Source organism: Sander vitreus, chromosome 11 (genome assembly GCF_031162955.1).
Source record: "Sander vitreus isolate 19-12246 chromosome 11, sanVit1, whole genome shotgun sequence".
In the NCBI taxonomy this organism is placed as follows: Eukaryota; Metazoa; Chordata; class Actinopteri; order Perciformes; family Percidae; genus Sander; species Sander vitreus.
The window spans coordinates 17,286,545-17,304,484 of NC_135865.1; the positions used below are offsets into that span (position 1 = coordinate 17,286,545).

Consider the following 17,940-nt stretch of genomic DNA (forward strand, 5'->3'; position numbering starts at 1 on the left):
TGCCAGTTTATTTTTGGGGGCCTCTGTCTAAATTTCACTCAGCTGAATCTAGTGCACAGTCTCAGGAAGGTTGTGCCAGATGCCTTGTCTCACTCTTAGCTCAAGTGTCCCACATACAGTGTGAGAGAATTGCTGGTTACACTGCTCTTAGGAGAAGCAGAGAAGCAGCAGGTTAGAAAAAAAACACCTCCCAGGAGAAATGATTCAAGGTATTGGATAGCCAGAGAGGCAAGTAAAGTGAATACATTTTCAAAGGGGAAATAATGGAGGTCATGGTGTTTGATGTTCCTATGCTGGCTGAAAATGACTTGGTTGATGATGGAATCAATCACACCTCCGTGGCACTGAATGTTAATGAAGATATGTTTAGTTGTTTTTTTGCATTTTTAATAACAGCGTTAACATCAAACCTAGCCATCCATTGCTCCAGACAGAGTGAAGTGCAGTTATCTGCAGGCGTCACAGGTGATATCAGCTGACTGAAGCAATAATATTTGAAATGTGACAGGTGTGTTTTTCTTTTTTTCTTCTTCTTTTTTGGTGCTGTTCTTCTGTCTTCTTTATTTTTGTTGTGATGAGTGAACACAAGGTCAAAACAGAGTTTATCCTCTATATCACCTGCCAGTCTAGACAAGAAAAATGCTCACTAAAGGTGACATTACTTTGGTGTCTGTACTCAGGGCGCCACTACATCTTTCATTTCCTGTGAGCTAAAATTTACAACTTATCCTTTGACAGGAGGAGTAAACATCTCTAATATGACCCAGGCTGTGATCTTCCTGGATAAACAAAAGAAAACCTGCCTCTTTCTCGACGATCCTTGACAATCCCAAAGGAAACAAAAAACAAAGCCCTTTTTTGTTTTTATGTATTTTAAATATTAGACATGAGCCAGAAGTCCTTGAAAAACAGCTTAAAAAATGTCAGAGTATAACAGAAGTATACAACAGTATGATGAATTCATTACAAGATATGTGATGTTGACAATGACTAGATTTCAGTATTCTGTTTGGGATTTCTGGAAGGTGAGAGCCATGGAACGAGCAGCGCTTACAAAATTAGATAGAAACAGTGGTAATAGATAGATAGATACAATAGCAGTGCGATTTAGGAGAACTCATGACATTTCCTTATTCTTTCTGCAGTGGCACTTTATCTGAGGCTGGGAAAGTTATTTAGTATGCAATGGATCAATCACCATCCTCAAAAAGTCATTTAAATTAACTTCTCGGGCAGATATCTATCCAGCAAAGTGGCCAGCAGAGGCAAGGGACTATCAGAAAATTAAAAAGATGAAAAAAATGTTCCTGTGTGAAATAGAAATGGAACAAAGCAACGGCTACGCAAACATTCCAAGATGTTCCCTAAGTAACAGATTGCTTTTCCTTTTTTTGTTTTTGGATGTTTTTCTTATGATAAATTCAAACAATGAGGAGCAGACTTTTTCTCACATACACAGCTCATCATCTTCGTTCTGACAACACATTCATCTTTCCATTGGCAACCGGATTGTGTCCCATAGCATGCCACTGATATGATAGTCATCAAAACCATGACAGCTGAAGTCATTCAAAACACTGTTCAACTTATTAATACTTAATAAGAACTGAGGGTAGATCCCCTGCACTGAGTCTCTCGTTTCAAATGAAGGGGATTCCAAAGTGAATGTTTGATTCTCAAAAAAGTTTATAAAAATTAGCCAATGGCCATGCAGTGCATGTCTAATTGCAGATGAAACATCAAATTAAAATGTCAGGGACTAGTTGGAGAAGCATTGGCTGCAGAGTTAGTGTATACATTTATGTTTAAAATGATGCCATTTTCAAGGAAGATGTAATTTGTGCGGCAGTATAACCAGAGCCAACAATTCTCAGTCATGTTAATGTCGGGAAGGAAGGAAGGAAGACAGCATGCCACCTAGTGGGATGTGAATAACCCATATATCTCACCACCAATTAGCATTAGGCTGTACTGTAAAGTGACATGAAACTAATTCATAAATACTAACATAAAAGAGGAGGGAAGCCATCCAGAGAAGAAAAATAAACTATCAGTTCCATTACACATCAACAAAGCCTTTCCAATTACTTCAAGGTTAGCTGTGAACCACTAATAACTTCAGGGAAACGGAGAAACAAAACATTGTTAGCTAATTACATACGCAAGTCATTTAGACTGATTGATGCAACATATTATTCTGTGCTCCCTCTCTCCCCCTCTCTCTCTCCCCTCTCTCCCTAATTTCTTTCTTCCATATAGCAGGAGAACAGCATAAAGGCTGTTTCCTTTGGCAGCTGTCTCCATGACAGCCCACACTGACACAATGAGACACTCACCCAGCTCAGCAGTAAACCACAATCAACTGGTGAACAACTGGCACAGATTTATCATCATCAGATCAGGACCAAAGCTTTATGTGTGAGCTGACACACTCTGCAGATAGAGAACTACAGGCACTGCCATTACTGTTTAAGACAGAGGTCAAGCAGTCTGTTACTGAAGTGAGAAAGCAGCAGCCACTCCATGTGTACATCTATGCCGTGATAAACTGAATTAGTATTCCTTGGGTTGTCTGCCTGACGAGATGAAGCATTCTGTTTTTCAATTGGTTTATATGGATGCTATATAACAAAGAGGCTTAAAGGGAGATCATTTATGTTTATTGTTATTTTTATTGCCTCTTCTTCTGTCACTGAAGTAACATTCTGAAGCTCATCCTGGATACAAGCTCAATCGGGATTTGAGCTTTTGTTGTACAGTATTGTAAATATACTCAATAGGAATGTGAATTAGTTATCCCCAGTGTTTCTATGGAATCGTGAATATAATTTACAGTGAAAGCAAAAAACTAGAATATTAATTTGCGTCTGTACTGTGTGTGGGTTTGGTTCATGGTTCCATTTAGGATGAAGATAAAAGAGCAGACTATGGAATTCATAGCATTTAATTGCTCGTGGATGTGCCTCAGCTGAAAATGAGCACTCAATGGTCTGATTGCCAAAGTCCCACAAAATGTACTTATCATTTGTTTGTTCACCGGACTTGAATGCAACATATGGTGACCATTTTAACTCACTGGTACCTCTTAATTAAATTATGTAAACAGCAATGACACTGCTATCTGGTGAACTTGTCACTGAAAGCACTCATACAATGAAAGAACACATTTTAGCAGCGTGAATATAACAGTACTGACACAATATTGCTACATTACATGATGTTACTGTTAAACACAGGCTTTGTGGGTCATTAAGTAGAACTCCATTAAAAAAACTGGCATTTTGTAAACAGCTCCTAAATTACACTTCCCAGCTTTAGCAGAGACAGTTCTTTGAGTTCCAATAAAGCAATCCCAATAGCAGTACATTCAATATGCTGCTTAGTTTGTTCGATCATATTGTTCTTATCGAGTTTTAGCCAGGTTGCTGTATATAATACTGTGACCCCATACATGTAAATTATGTGTAGCCTGTTTTGAGGTTGCATAGCGTGATGTTTCCCCCTAGTGGTATGAGAACTCAAATAGAAGAGACAGACATTGGTAATGTTGCTCAGTGCTGCTATAAGCTACATACACTGTCTACTGATTAATCAGACAATATGTTATGTCTATGTAAATTTACTTCGCCTGTATGAATGTTTGCCTCACAGTTCTGCACAGAAAGAAATCATAATCAATGTTTAGGATAGATACTGTATAGTTGTACTTGTATACACTTTATATCCACTGGAGAATTAAGTCGAAATAATGACTTCACTTGTCTAGGATTGTTTTAAACATTTATAAATGTAGGAAATGCCTAACATAATAATGTAAAAACAGCAATGATTGATGGAACCACTATAATGGCTAGAGGACTTCTATATTATATCATCTGACAACATTTCCTTTAAAATGGGTTCTTTTTACTATGATGAATTGATGTTAGTGTCTTACTACTTATCTCTCTTTGTCTTATCTGACTTTCGAGATACAAAAGAAGTCTAGCACATCATATTAATGCAGCAAATATATCACATCAATCACATCAATTGAGTATATTCAAACCCACAGAAGCACAGATGTCTAGAGAGAATGAGACACAGCACCTCATTGTTCATGCTTTAAACAATCTTCATTTTAATCATATTGCATCCTTGTATGTTCAGATGCCTATTATTGGTGGATTTAATAAAAGAAGATGCAGAAACATAATTGCTTGTGTTTTATTCATAGCTAGAATTGTTTCCGGATTTATCATTGAGTGACATAACTACAACATGTTCAATCTTGCAATCATCACTTCCAAGTTTAGTTGCACTTTGCACTTCTAAGAATAGGTAATATCGCACTATAATGTAATATATTACGTAACACATTATAGTGTTTTCAAAACAAAACAATTCTCCACATTTCCATAAAAAACACCACAGCTGAACGAAAATGCTTATATAAAGATAAAATGAGCAATTTATTTGACCACCCATACTATGAGTAGCCTTTACTTCTTATTTCACTGAATTTAGAAAGCCTTCCTTACTTTAAGTATAGGTCTACTGCAAATCTTGTTTTTGCAAATATTACAAATGTAACCACACATTTAAAGACTACAGAAAATCCATGTGTTACAAGGTAGCTACTGTACAGATAAAATAATACAATTGAGAACCAAAATGATACCTTGAATCATGCAGCAGTGCAACTGAGGACAGCGTCCTGTGACCACAGTCTGATGCTCTGACATGTGTAATACAATGAGCTGCCTGGTGCTTGTGATCCAAACCCTGGGCCCAGACTTCCACTTGAACAGCTTTGTACTATGGCAGGCACAAGCATATGGCAAAATTTGGCTTAGAGAGAAAACAATGTTCTCAACTGAGATTAGAATACGTAGATCAAAACATTTATCGAATGATTGAGTGAGCAAGAAAACAGAGGAAGGTACGTGCTTAATCCATTTTAGGAATAATTCCTCATTTGGGGAATTAGCCCTATTTGCTGTCTTTCCGAGAGTTAGATGAGAAGATCAATACCACTTCCAAATAAACATTTTTTCCAAAATATTGAACTTTAAATTACTTTTAACATCTGCACTAGACTGGACTGTGAGTGATCAAACCAAACCCAATGTGTTGAGGTGACAAAAGACCAAAGTATAGCTCAGTCCAGACAATTGATAAGTTCTTCTGTCTATGACATGCTGTTTGTTTAAACAGTAATTACATAAGGATGACAAAGTCCAGTGATAACATCCCATCCCATCCCATCCCTTTAGTAGAAACTGTTGGTTTTGCCTTCCTCGTGTTTTAACTATCTTAAAGTATCAGGTTTTGATGGGATTTTATTGCAAATGAAGCAGACATCATCTTAATGGCAAATAAAATAGACAAAGCTTCTCCTTCCAGATAAACTGTCAAGTGGAAAACAAATAGTGTTATTTTTTCACACACCAGCCCCTCAATTCAAAGCATCCAAAAGTCAATATCCACACTTGAAGATGCGAATAGCACAAAATATTGCATTGTGGGATGGGCCTTAAGCACCAAATGACATTGAATCAGAAAGGCTCCATCGTTACACACTTACACTGGGGACTTACAGTTGAGATGCTAAGAGGTTATAACAACGTAATCACAGTCATACAGTTGGCCATTTGTCAAAAAAGACCCCAAACACCAACAGGTGAGGAGGCTAGAAATGAAGTGTGCAGATCTGACTCATTTGTCAGTGGACTGTTGATGAGCTGAAAACCGTCTCTAAAACACTCATTTTCTATTACCTCGGGAGATTTCAAATGTGTTGCGAGAGCTGCTGGAGGACATTAATGTGAAGTCCATTTGGAAATGAATGAACACAGTGCCTGCCAGCAGTGACTTTTCAAACAGGCACACATTTTAAACCAAACTGTGCAGATGAATATACCTTGTGGCACAAATTGTCAGGTCATTGCACAACTATTTGACCTACAAGGAGCATACAAAGCAATGATGAAGGGAATCATATTGTATTGATTGATAAATGCATTTTCCCTCTATGTGCAATTGGCTACCTGTCAGACAAGTTCACATCATTTGGGGCACATATATGACCTTTCTTATGCTTGCCTTTTGTATCACATGGCCTTGAATCCTCAGCGAACTGTATGCCTAAAATAAAGTTCATAACTTTGTAATTTCCAAACTGTCGTGACTTTGCAGACTAGGAGTATTCCATTTAAAAAGGTGATCAGAAATACTTAAATAGGAAAAAGATAATTTGAACACTGTGCTTCTTTCATGAGTCATATTGTGGTAATGTGTAAGAGCTCTGTTTAGTGCTTCACAGTTATGTAAAAAGGTATCTAATCCGCTCAATACCAGCTTTTATCACAGCTATCAAAAAGCAGGTATTTATGAGTATGCAAATGAACACTGCTTTTAGCCCCCTTCTCCTGCAGACGAACAGAAAATAAATAAATGAATTAATTAATTAATTAACAAAATGAATGGCTCAGTCTGCTGTCAGCTTTCACTAACAGCTCTTCCTTGGCAGCAGTTTTGGAAACTATTTATTTTCTCTTCAGGACTGGCCCTTAGATAGCTATTATGTAGTTTGTAAAAAACGCTTTACTCTTGTCTCATTTGTTTTCATACATCTAAAGCTCATTTAAAGTGACCTTAAAAATAATGAGGACAAAATACTGTGGCAAACTAGTATATGCGATACAAATCAACAGGTATTTAATATGATTTAAAATGCATATTGTGAGTTAGCCTTTCAGTTACTTAACTTGAGAGTCTAAAATGATGAAAAGCAATATTAAAGCGGACTTGTACATTTGAAGTTGTTGATAAAAACCCATGGACCTCCCCATGGACATGGTCCCTTGATTGAGTGATATATTTAATTGATTTTATCTTGCATAATTTAGTTAGACTTTCTGGTTTCTTGCATCTCTGTGTCCTGGATTTACTAAAATTCTGTTGCTGCTCTATTTTGGGAAATCTAAGAAAAATAATGCAAACGTATAATTGTATTTTTTCAGCTGTGCTACATATAAAAGCTCAACATTTACTAACCAGTATTCAAGGTCAGGGTGATGTTTGTCAGTGTTGGTTATGGTTTTTACACTCATCAATGTCTCATCAATAAATCATTCGTGACCAGAGACAGTTTGCACTTGCCCTACATACCCATGGTTGTATTGAACTTAATAAAAGTGACATTTTCTGTAAATAGGACAGTAAAACTAGACAAGCAAGTGCCTTATAAATGTCACAGTATTCAGAGAAAGTTACATGACAAAACTGTATTTCATCTTGTGTATATTTTGTCCCATTTCACAGTTATGTCAATATAGAAGAGCTAAACATTTGCCCCTCATAGCAACAAATGACAGTCAGTAATTTGTCAAGCAACCTAATATGTGCTGTACTGTGTTGTGTAAATGTTTGTAAATTATTTAGAAGAGTCGAAAGCAGCTGTGACAGCATTCAGCATGATTTTGTAGGAATAATGGTTTATACTTTATTTTCCACTTGAGTACCAGCTCTACTCTCTCATTTGCATGCAAGAAACTCAACCGCAAAACCTAGTCTTCAAAGCCAGTCTCCCAGGTAATGCAGCAGCTTGAGATTTTACATCTGATCATCACTGACTGGAGTCTAGATCATGTAGATTCAAACTGGAGGGATAGTTAGAAGACTGGAGTTTCAATCAGCAAGGGAATGGTATTTCATCTTCAAAATGGAGTATTTCTCAGTTAGACTGATGTATTGTCTGATCTAGCTATATTAGTCAAATCATTATATTTGAGAACATTGTTGAATAAATGACCTGTTTTATAATTTCAATTACATTTTTATTGGAAAAATGAACACCAGTGTGCATCATAGAATACAGTGAAATAATGTAACATGAATAAACATAATCAATTTGATAATAATTCCTTCCAACAAACAATATGTACACCTGTTGACAGTATAGTAATAACCAGTTTTACAAATATTTACATCTTCCAGGTACATCTTAATTAGTTTATCACACAGTTTTAAAAGATAGTTGCAACCTCTAATGCCGTAGCCACAGTTACAATTTTTGGACTGTGGCAGTGGATTTCAGCTCCTCCAACACTCGCCTCACGCTGCTGCTGCTGCTGCTGCTGCTGCTGAGGGAAGTAAGGAGGGAGGGTCCCGGCCCTGGAGAAGGTCTGTATGCTGCTCTTCGATTTTGGGCGATTCGTGCCATAACCAGAGTCCTTCCAAAAGTGGAGATACCCATGAGGATTGTTGAAGACTGGTACTGGGGAGAAGCCTATTGTGTATGCATTGTCTCTGGGGCCTCTGAAGCTCTGCGGTGGTACTGCACAGTATGTGCCTTGGCAATCCTCAGACAAGCTGTTAGCAGCGCTGGATGAACCTGAAATAAAAATGAAATAGATTTTAAAAAAATATATAAGGATTACAAAATGTCAATGCAGGTACATTACCGCTATTTGTCATTTATGTCATTCTGGTGAATAGTAATGTTTAATTCAGTAGTGTGTGCTGTCAAAACTTCAAAACTTAAGAGAGGAAAACTCACTTTTCATCCTTGGCTGGAAGGTGCTGAAGTTCTTTTTGCCTCCGTCTCCACTGATATCAGAGTCACTGTCGTTAAAGTCACTGTCCCCTTTGCCACTGTCCTTCACGCTCAGCTGGTCGCTGTTGCCAATGCCACTGCACATACAATCAACAAAAACAGTATGAGCCCCCACTGAACCACATTAGCTTGATTATTGATGTATTTTTTCACATACAAGGCATGTCTCTATCCTACCCATCTAACCTCATTCCACAGAAAAGCCACAAGCAGAAAAATGCATGCATGGTGCATGTTAAGTACCATCTGTATTCAGCTAGATTTGCCTGTGAATAAAGTATATTCTATCTGAGAAAAGAAATTACATGTAGTTGTCTTACCTCACTTGCAAGCAGTATTTGTCACCTTGCCACACAGATTTTGCTTGGAAATGCTTGGAGGGTAGGAACATCTAAGGAAATAGACAAAATGACAGCAGAGAGCTTAGTTCCCATTTCTGGCATAAAGATCAAGGCAGCACTTAGAAACATCACATCACAAAATAAAATGTGAAAAAAGAAATAATCTTTTAGTTTACTCACCTTTGTCTCAGAGTCTCCACTCCTCTCCTCATACAGGCAGGGGTCATCCAGAGACGAAGAGGTTCTCTCGTGGAAGAAGCCTTGTTGGCCTGTGTAAATGTTTGGTTCTGTTGAGCTGAGCATGGGCCTGCCATCAAACAGGCTGTGACACACTTCTCTCTTGGAGCCACCGTTTCGGCTGAGTTTGCATGTCACAACAACAACCACTATTGCAATCAGCAACAATGCACAGCCCCCGCTGAGCATAATAATGACAATTAGCGAGCCATCCAAGCCAAAGCCTTCTTCATCATTTGACCGCAACACAATAACGACTTGGTCTTCAGAGGGCTGTGTGTCTGAGACGATAAACCTAATGGTGGCACTGCTGGAGAGCGGGGACCTGCCATTGTCACTCACAGCGATTTTCATTTCCAGCACGTCTCCAATTTCAGATGTCAGCCATTGCTTTAAAGCAATCTCTCCAGTGTCTTTGTTCATTGTGAAAAGCTGTGGGTCACCTTGTACAATTTGGTAATAGAGCTCGCTATTCACTGCCTCGTCGTTGTCTTCAGCCGAGACGCAAATGGCAAGATAGCCAGCAGGTGCATTGAAAGGCAGAGGGATGTCAGCAGAGTCGTTCACAAGGACGGGGAAGGTGAAGTATGGATAATTGTCATTCAGATCCACAACTTTAATCCTTATTGTTGATGTGCTTGAAAGAGAGGGGGAACCTCTGTCTTCAGCTTGAATGACCAGTTCAATCTGCTGAAGAGTCTCATAATCAAAGGACCTCAAAGTGTACAAAGACCCTGAGAGTGAATCCACAGAAACATAAGTGGACATTAGAGATCCTCCCGGCACCTCTGAATCTATGAGTTTGTAAGAGACTTTGGCATTCTTTCCCACATCAGGATCTCGGGCCACAACTGTGGTAACATATGAACCTGGGATGTTATTTTCCAGGACAGAAACTTCAAATAGTGACTTACTGAAGAGGGGGGCGTTGTCATTCTCATCTGTTACACGGATGGTGTACTGTCTGACAGTTTTGAAGGGTGGGCTTCCAAGGTCCTCTGCAATCACAGTCAGGTTATACTCTGGGATCTTCTCTCTGTCTAAAGTAGTGCTGGTGATAATCATGAAAGAGTCCCCATATGCCTGCTGGAGGGTGAAATGCTCGTGCCCGAGCAGACTGATGCGCACGTACCCGTTGGAGCCAGAGTCTCTGTCCGAGGTGCTGATCAGAGCCACGAAGCTCTCCGCAGCTGCAGCTTCCGTGATGTAGGCGACTCCATCACTGCTGGAAGTCATCGGTTTGATGCTGATTTCAGGCGCATTGTCATTCACGTCCACGATATCTATCACAACTTTGCAGCTGGATGGGACAGAGTTCGCGCCCGAATCTGAGGCTTTGATGTTCAACTCGTATGACCTCCTTTTCTCAAAATCAACCAGCGCCTTCAAGTTCACGTCCCCGGAAAAAGGGTCGATGTGGAAAAGGCGTCCAGCTTCCGGTGATAGCCCGTCAGCAAACGCGTACGTCACCTCGCCGTTAACACCGTCGTCGGGGTCAAAAGCATGAACTTTGAGAACTCTGTGACCCACCGGGGAGTCTTCATTCAGCTCAACTTTCAGCGAGCTGTGTTCAAACGTCGGGCTGTTGTCATTGAAGTCCAGCACGCTGATATTTACAATCATTGACCCGGACTTTGCAGGCACTCCTCCGTCAGTTGCAGTGACTTCGAATGTGTAAGAGTCCTCCACCTCCCTATCGAGCTCCCTCACCAGCACCAGCTCAGCAAACCTCACTCCATCTTCCCGATCGCGCACTTCAATGGCAAAATTACTAGAGGGGGAAATGTTGTAGCTCTGAATGTAGTTTTCACCCACGTCCTGGTCGAGAGCAATCTGCAGTGGGAATCTTGAGTCCAGCGGGACATTCTCCACTATCTTCAGGTGTGTCTGGTTGCGCGGAAAATGAGGAGAGTGGTCGTTGATGTCTTTTACCTCGATCTCCACGTGAATGAGTTGAAACTTTTCTTTGGAGAAGGCCACAACGTCGAAGGTGATGAAGCAGCGCGGAGACCTGGGGCAGAGCTGCTCTCTGTCAATCATTTCTGCAACACTCAGAAGTCCGTCAATCTCCCTCATTTCAATCACAGAAGAGTTGTTTTCTTGCATGAAGCGGAACGATGTGTCGGGGTCATCAGCTGGATCAATCTTCAAATCTTGGGACAGATTTCCTATCTCCGTCCCCGGGGCATCCTCTTCATAGGTGAAATACCTTGTAGTTGTACACTGAACAGAGTATAAAAATAAAGAAAGCACCATGCACAGCCCAACTCCTGCAATCTTGCAAAATCCCATGTTGAGTGGTTACAAAGTGCTGCTAAAAAAAAGTCATAAATGATGCAAACAATCCACTACTTGTGCTATGTCAGGTCAAAGCACAGCTGTGTTAAACTCTGACTTTGCTGTGGGACTATAAGACCCGGTATATGCAAATAGCCTGCCCCATCGACCAATAGCCTTCCAGTGGTCCGCCAACAGGGGAACGTTTGGCTCTGCAGCAAACTGCTGTCCACTTTTGTGGGAGCAAATGGTTTATTAGATAAACTGATTGTGGAGCTTTAATCGAGCTGATAATAGTGTGACTTGAATAAATCTGCACAGGCAATTAATTAACTGACTAAATCACTTAGAGGACTGTATTAAATAGGACCATGTGCCATCAGAGAAAGAAGAAGTCTACTTTTGAAAGTAAAGTATTGATTAGGTGTTAGTCAGTTAGGAAATCATGCAGAAGCTGGGGTGAAAAAATCCACATACCAATTAAATTAAAACAAGCTGATAATTGCTGCAAAAGTAAATAAGTGCTATCGTGAGCACCGTTAGTACCCTAAATGTAGTTTTGCTTTGCTGTACTTCTAAAAATGAATGTAGGCTTCTTAAAACGGTATAAGTAGTTAAAGCACTGGTGGAGGAAGTTCTGATGTTATTTTCTGTTTAGTTTTCTTTCGTCTTTCGTTATTTCTTTCTTTGTTGTAGAAATTCTCAGTTACAAGGAAAACTCCTGCATTCAAAAGTGTACTTCAAGTACATGGATTATCAGCAAAATGTACTAAAGTATCTAAATAAAAGCACTGTAAATGCAGAATGACTGCTTTCAGAGTGCTGTATGTTACATAAATGTATTTAGTGTACAATAAGAACAAAAACTTTCCATTGCTGGATAGGAAATGCAAAATTGGAAACTGGAGAAAACATCTAATAATGGAGGATCTCAGAGCCTGATGACTTTCATTGTTATTCATAAACAATTATGTGTTATAATCACACATCTACATCAAAATCCTTACCCTGAGATTTAGGCTTAATAAAACCCAAACTATGAATCCATAAATATTTATTTATTTAGTTGTTGTTTTATCCCCACACAATCATATCTATCAATATAAACATTGCCCATAAATAATTTGCATAATAAAGGACAAGCAGAAATCTCTCTTTCTGTGCAGCTGTAGAAACTGTCTCATCTGTTCTAATGGTGGAGGAGGAATGTAAGTAGCTATATTCCGGTAAAGAAAACCCACAAAGCCAAGTGTCATTTGATTAGTATTGTGTTTTGGACACCCACACTGTTAATTACACATAGAATATCAGTGTGGCTCCATGTTAGAGGGAAATCCTGCCTGTGTAATCAAGACCATCTGTATTATAATAAACACTCAAATGCACTCAATTTACCCTTTTCAACAACAGTTCTTAAACAAGAGCCTTGGAAGTCAGAAAAACAAAGAAGTCAGGAGAATAAACTACATTGGATGATTCTCCCTGACACCTCAAACACACACAATAACACACACACACACACACACACACACACACACACACACACACACACACACACACACACACACACATGCAATCAAAAAAACAGCTCCCATAGTGATAACAAAAGAGCATGAGTCAACCAGACCTTTGTCAACCATATGGGTGATTAGCTTGTGCTGATTAAAAGGCGTCTATGGCCCTTCAAAGGGCTCTTCACACCTCACAAAAGTTTGAGTTAAATCTGTCTGAGCCCCCCCAAGAGGGCACATACAGGGAGGTGTGAAAAAGCACACAGAGCCACGCAGACCAGAGATACTTGTGACTTTGTCAGTGTGAGAGGTGATAAGGAGCTCTGTGACACACATGGATGGATTCACAGCCGGCAAAGGAAGGTATTCCAGATGTGTCTCTCCCCAGCAACGCTTTCCAGCTCCTGCTGGGTGATCCCAAGGTGTTCCCAAACCAGATGAGATAAATAATCTCTCAATGCCCAAAAAACCTCCAAAGAAAGACATCTTGATCAGATGCCCAAACCACTTCAACTGCCTCTACTCCAAGCTCCCTCAGGATGTCTGAGCTCCAGACCATCTCTAAGGGTGAGCCCAGCCAACCTACAGAGGAAACTCATTTAGGCTGCTCTCATTCTTTCTGTCTCTACCCAAAGCTCATAACCATAGATGAGGGTTGGAACGTAGACTGACTGGTAAATCAAAAGCTTTTAGCTCACATTACTGCTGACACCGCACAGATTCTCCTGTCAATCTCACGCTCCATTTTACCAAAAGCCACAGCCCTTCTAGCCTCCTGGTACCTGTTTGCTGCTTTAAGAGACTCCCTACGCCATCCAGTCCTCCGTCATCAGCATGACCATCTCCTTAGCAGGTTGTCAGGTTGCTGCCACCACAGGCACAAACCTTCTGACCACAACTCTGAGCAGTCAGTATTTCAGTAATTCCATTCAAAAAGTGAAACTTGTATAATGTATACAGTCATTCCACACAGACTGATATATTTCAAGTGTTTATTTCTTTTACTTTTGATGATTAGAACTGACAACTAATGAAAACCCCAAATTCAGTATCTCAGAAAATTAGAATATTGTGACAAGGTTCAATATTGAAGACACCTGGTGCCACACTCTAATCAGCAAATTAACTCAAAACACCTGCAAAGGCCTTTAAATGGTCCCTCAGTCTAGTTCTGTAGGCTACACAATCATGGGGAAGACTGCTGACTTGACAGCTGTCCAAAAGATGACCATTGACACCTTGCACAAGGAGGGTATGACACAAAAGGCCATTGCTAAAGAGGCTGGCTGTTCACAGAGCTCTGTGTCCAAGCACATTAATAGAGAGGCGAAGGGAAGGAAATGTGGTAGAAAAAAGTGTACAAGCAATAGGGATAACTGCACCCTGGAGAGGATTGTGAAACAAAACCCATTCAAAAATGTGGGGGAGATTCACAAAGAGTGGACTGCAGCTGGAGTCAGTGCTTCAAGAACCACCACGCACAGAAGTATGCAAGACATGGGTTTCAGCTGTCTCATTCCTTGTGTCAAGCCACTCCTGAACAAGACACAGCATCAGAAGCGTCTCGCCTGAGCTAAAGACAAAAAGGACTGGACTGCTGCTGAGTGGTACAAAGTTATGTTCTCTGATGAAAGTAAATTTTAGCATTTCCTTTGGAAATCAATGTCCTAGAGTCTGGAGGAAGAGAGGAGAGGCACAGAATCCACGTTGCTTGAAGTCCAGTGTAAATTTTCCATAGTCAGTGATGGTTTGGGGTGCCATGTCATCTGCTGGTGTTGGTCCACTGTGTTTTCTGAGGTCCAGGGTCAACGCAGCCGTCTACCAGAAAGTTTTAGAGCACTTCATGCTTCCTGCTGCTGACCAACTTTATGGAGATGCAGATTTCATTTTCCAACAGGACTTGGCACCTGCACACAGTGTCAAAGCTACCAGTACCTGGTTTAAGGACCATGGTATCCCTGTTCTTAATTGGCCAGCAAACTCGCCTGACCTTAACCCTATAGAAAATCTATGGGGTATTGTGAAGAGGAAGATGTGATGCGCCAGACCCAACAATGCAGAAGAGCTGAAGGCCACTATCAGAGCAACCTGGGCTCTCATAACACCTGAGCAGTGCCACAGACTGATCGACTCCATGCCATGCCGCATTGCTGCAGTAATTCAGGCAAAAAGAGCCAACTAAGTATTGAGTGCTGTACATGCTCATACTTTTCATGTTCGTACATTTCAGTTGTCCTACATTTCTAAAATCCTTTTTTTGTATTGGTCTTAAGTAATATTCTAATTTTCTGAGATACTGAATTTGGGGTTTTCATTAGTTGTCAATTATAATCATCGAAATTAAAAGAAATAAACACTTGAAATATATCAGTCTGTGTGGAATGACTGTATACATTATACAAGTTTCACTTTTTGAATGGAATTACTGAAATAAATCAACTTTTTCATGATATTCTAATTATATGACCAGCACGGATTATGTTGCCTGCTTTATCCTTGGCAAGACTACTAGGCAGTGTGAACAAAAACCAACAACAAATTGTTTAAACACTTTGCAGCAAGAGTAGTCCAGTTCATAATGTATGCCTTTGAAAGCTGCAGTGTTTACATATTGAACATGGAACGTGCTTCAGTCGCATCAGCAGAGGTGTAAAGTGTTTGTTCTCAAATCCACAAGGCATCAAACCAACAAGTTTTCTTTTTTTCCCCAAATGCTGAAGCTTGTATTATGTCACAAATCATTTAATCAAGTGTTATTCTGACTATACGCTAAACAGACCAATAGAACTTAAACCGTTAATCTTGGAAGTGCAACAGCATTGCATCATCACTAGTGGTTTTCAACATCAAGTGAGAAATCTTCTCATGTTGAGTTAAGTGTAAACCAGAAATGTAGCCTCTATCACTCATTAGTTCTTGGTTGTTGTTTTTTTCATTCTCTATCTCTATTTTATTAAAAACAAGATCACACTGAACATATGAACACTGAGCCAGAGTGGGATCAAACATAAGATACTTTTCTGCCATTACCAGACATACAAAGCCTTCAGCACAACAGTCCCATGCTGGCTGGGTGTTGAAATCCAGGATTTGGTGGCTACAAGGAGTCAGAAGGTAATGCAAAATTATTGGCCAAATTAGTTGTTTGCCACTAAGAGGATTACGCTTTAATCTTATCACGCACTTACCACTTTGTGTTGCCACGGTTTAAAAGGTAACAGCTGAGCAGCTGTAGATGAAAATATTTCAGTCTAAAATGAATGGGCAGACATAATGATTAAAACAGCTGCACAGGTAGTGATGACTTGTTCACTTGTGAGTTTCTTGTGTGTCTTATTGTGTTTGAGCTAACAGCCTCAATATAAAACCCCACCTTATCATGTCCAAAGTATTTCTCTGATCAATACATCACTACAAGGTCACCAGAGGCCTTAACCACAAACAAAGCCTGACTAACACAGGAGTGATACTTGTTTGTCACTTAAATCAGGTGATTAATGCAGATCACGGCTTCATTAAGACGTGTGTGGTGACAGTAAGATCATTACAGCAGATTAATGGGTTTGGCCATCTGTTCTCTCACAGAGGTGATTTTAATTAATGGTAAGAATATTGTTAATCTTTCCTTCAACATTACAGTCAACATTACAGTAATCACAATGATGGTCAGAAATCAGTCCAATGTCAGTCAGGCTTTGACATCATTTGAAGGCTGTTTGAAGATTCTCCACCCCATGCCACCAGGTAGGAAGGCAGGAAAAGCATTTGGTGACGACTGGGAGCAGTAATCCTGGCATATGCCACTGGGAACAAATGTCTCAAATGCCCACCTTTTGGATAACAGCCACCATGTTACCCACTGCTAGAAAATTGTCAGCCATTTAAGATGCTAAAAAGGCTTTTTGACATGTTTATTGTTTTATATTTTGCAAGTTTTACAGTCAGAAAAGTCAGTACAGGAATTTCTAACAATGTTAACATATACAATTATAATGATCAACAGGTGAACTCGGAACATTAGAGTTGTATCTATGAGTTTTGGTTTGTCTGGAGTTATTTTGTCATAAAACTATATAAATCATTTACCTGTTAATATATACACAACACACCTAAAGGCAGAGTGACACAGATACAGGGAACCATATACATACATACAGGTATGCACATAAACAAAATAGAAAATGAGCATGCAGCACAATCAAGCTATTATGCAGAAAACATGACAGAATAAAAACACTAATCAGCTTTGTTTCCTAAGTTCTGGCTCGAGTTTGAGACAACAACAGATACTGCTGTGTGTCATGTAACACCATCTACTTTAATGCATGCTACTTCACAGATACTGCATGCAAGATGTACAGTAGTGTGAACATTAAAACAATGCATACATCTTGGGTCATTCCATTTGCATGATTTAAAAGTTTTTTACACTGACAGAATCTGAAAATCAGCATTACATCATTCTGTTAGCTATTCCAAAACGTACCCCTATAATTAAAAATGTTCCAATTTCTGCTGCTAAATACTTAAATGGGCTCTTTTGATAAAAAAACTATAACATTGAGAGATAGACTTAAATTCACGACACTGAGTTTATTGAATTTATAGATAGGCACATACTTTTTTGCTAAGGCTGGATAGCCATTTTCAGGCCAGCACCCTATCAGTTTCCCCATCTCACTTTAACCTTAGATGCTCTAATAAACTGGGGGTATACATGTCACTACTCTGGCCGTGAGGGTCATGTGGAGGGTTTAATCTCAGCCATTTGGGCTGTCTGAAAGGCAGATAAAACAAGATTATCCTGGGCTTGGTATTGGCCTTTGGTGAAACGAGAGGGTGGAAGCATGTGAGTAGCAGCAGCTGTGGAGGTGCCAAATGCTCAGACTGGCTATGGTTCTCTGTTGCTTTTGGCACCTCCTGCAGCGCTACAGGCACAGATAACCCCCCAACCACAGCTCATCCTCACAGCTCT

The 17,940-nt window shown here is 39.8% G+C and overlaps 2 protein-coding genes across 2 annotated transcripts in view; one reads left to right on the top strand and one right to left on the bottom strand.

Annotated features, from left to right (window-relative positions):
• Positions 1 to 8,009: 8,009 nt before the first annotated feature.
• On the bottom strand, positions 8,010 to 13,049 carry pcdh8.1 (protocadherin 8, tandem duplication 1). The gene is made up of 6 exons (XM_078262895.1): positions 13,001 to 13,049; positions 11,530 to 11,534; positions 9,121 to 11,400; positions 8,920 to 8,990; positions 8,543 to 8,676; positions 8,010 to 8,377 (listed from the first exon to the last, which is right to left on the bottom strand). The coding sequence occupies exons 1-6, from the start codon at positions 13,047 to 13,049 to the stop codon at positions 8,010 to 8,012; spliced, it is 2,907 nt and encodes a 968-aa protein (XP_078119021.1).
• A 455-nt stretch (positions 13,050 to 13,504) lies between these two features.
• pcdh8.2 (protocadherin 8, tandem duplication 2) overlaps positions 13,505 to 17,940 on the top strand; it is a 32,347-nt gene continuing 27,911 nt past the window's right edge. Inside the window, exons 1-2 of the mRNA XM_078262896.1 lie at positions 13,505 to 13,532; positions 13,765 to 13,872. Coding sequence (XP_078119022.1) covers positions 13,505 to 13,532; positions 13,765 to 13,872 — 136 coding nt within the window. The remainder of the gene's footprint in view (positions 13,533 to 13,764; positions 13,873 to 17,940) is intronic.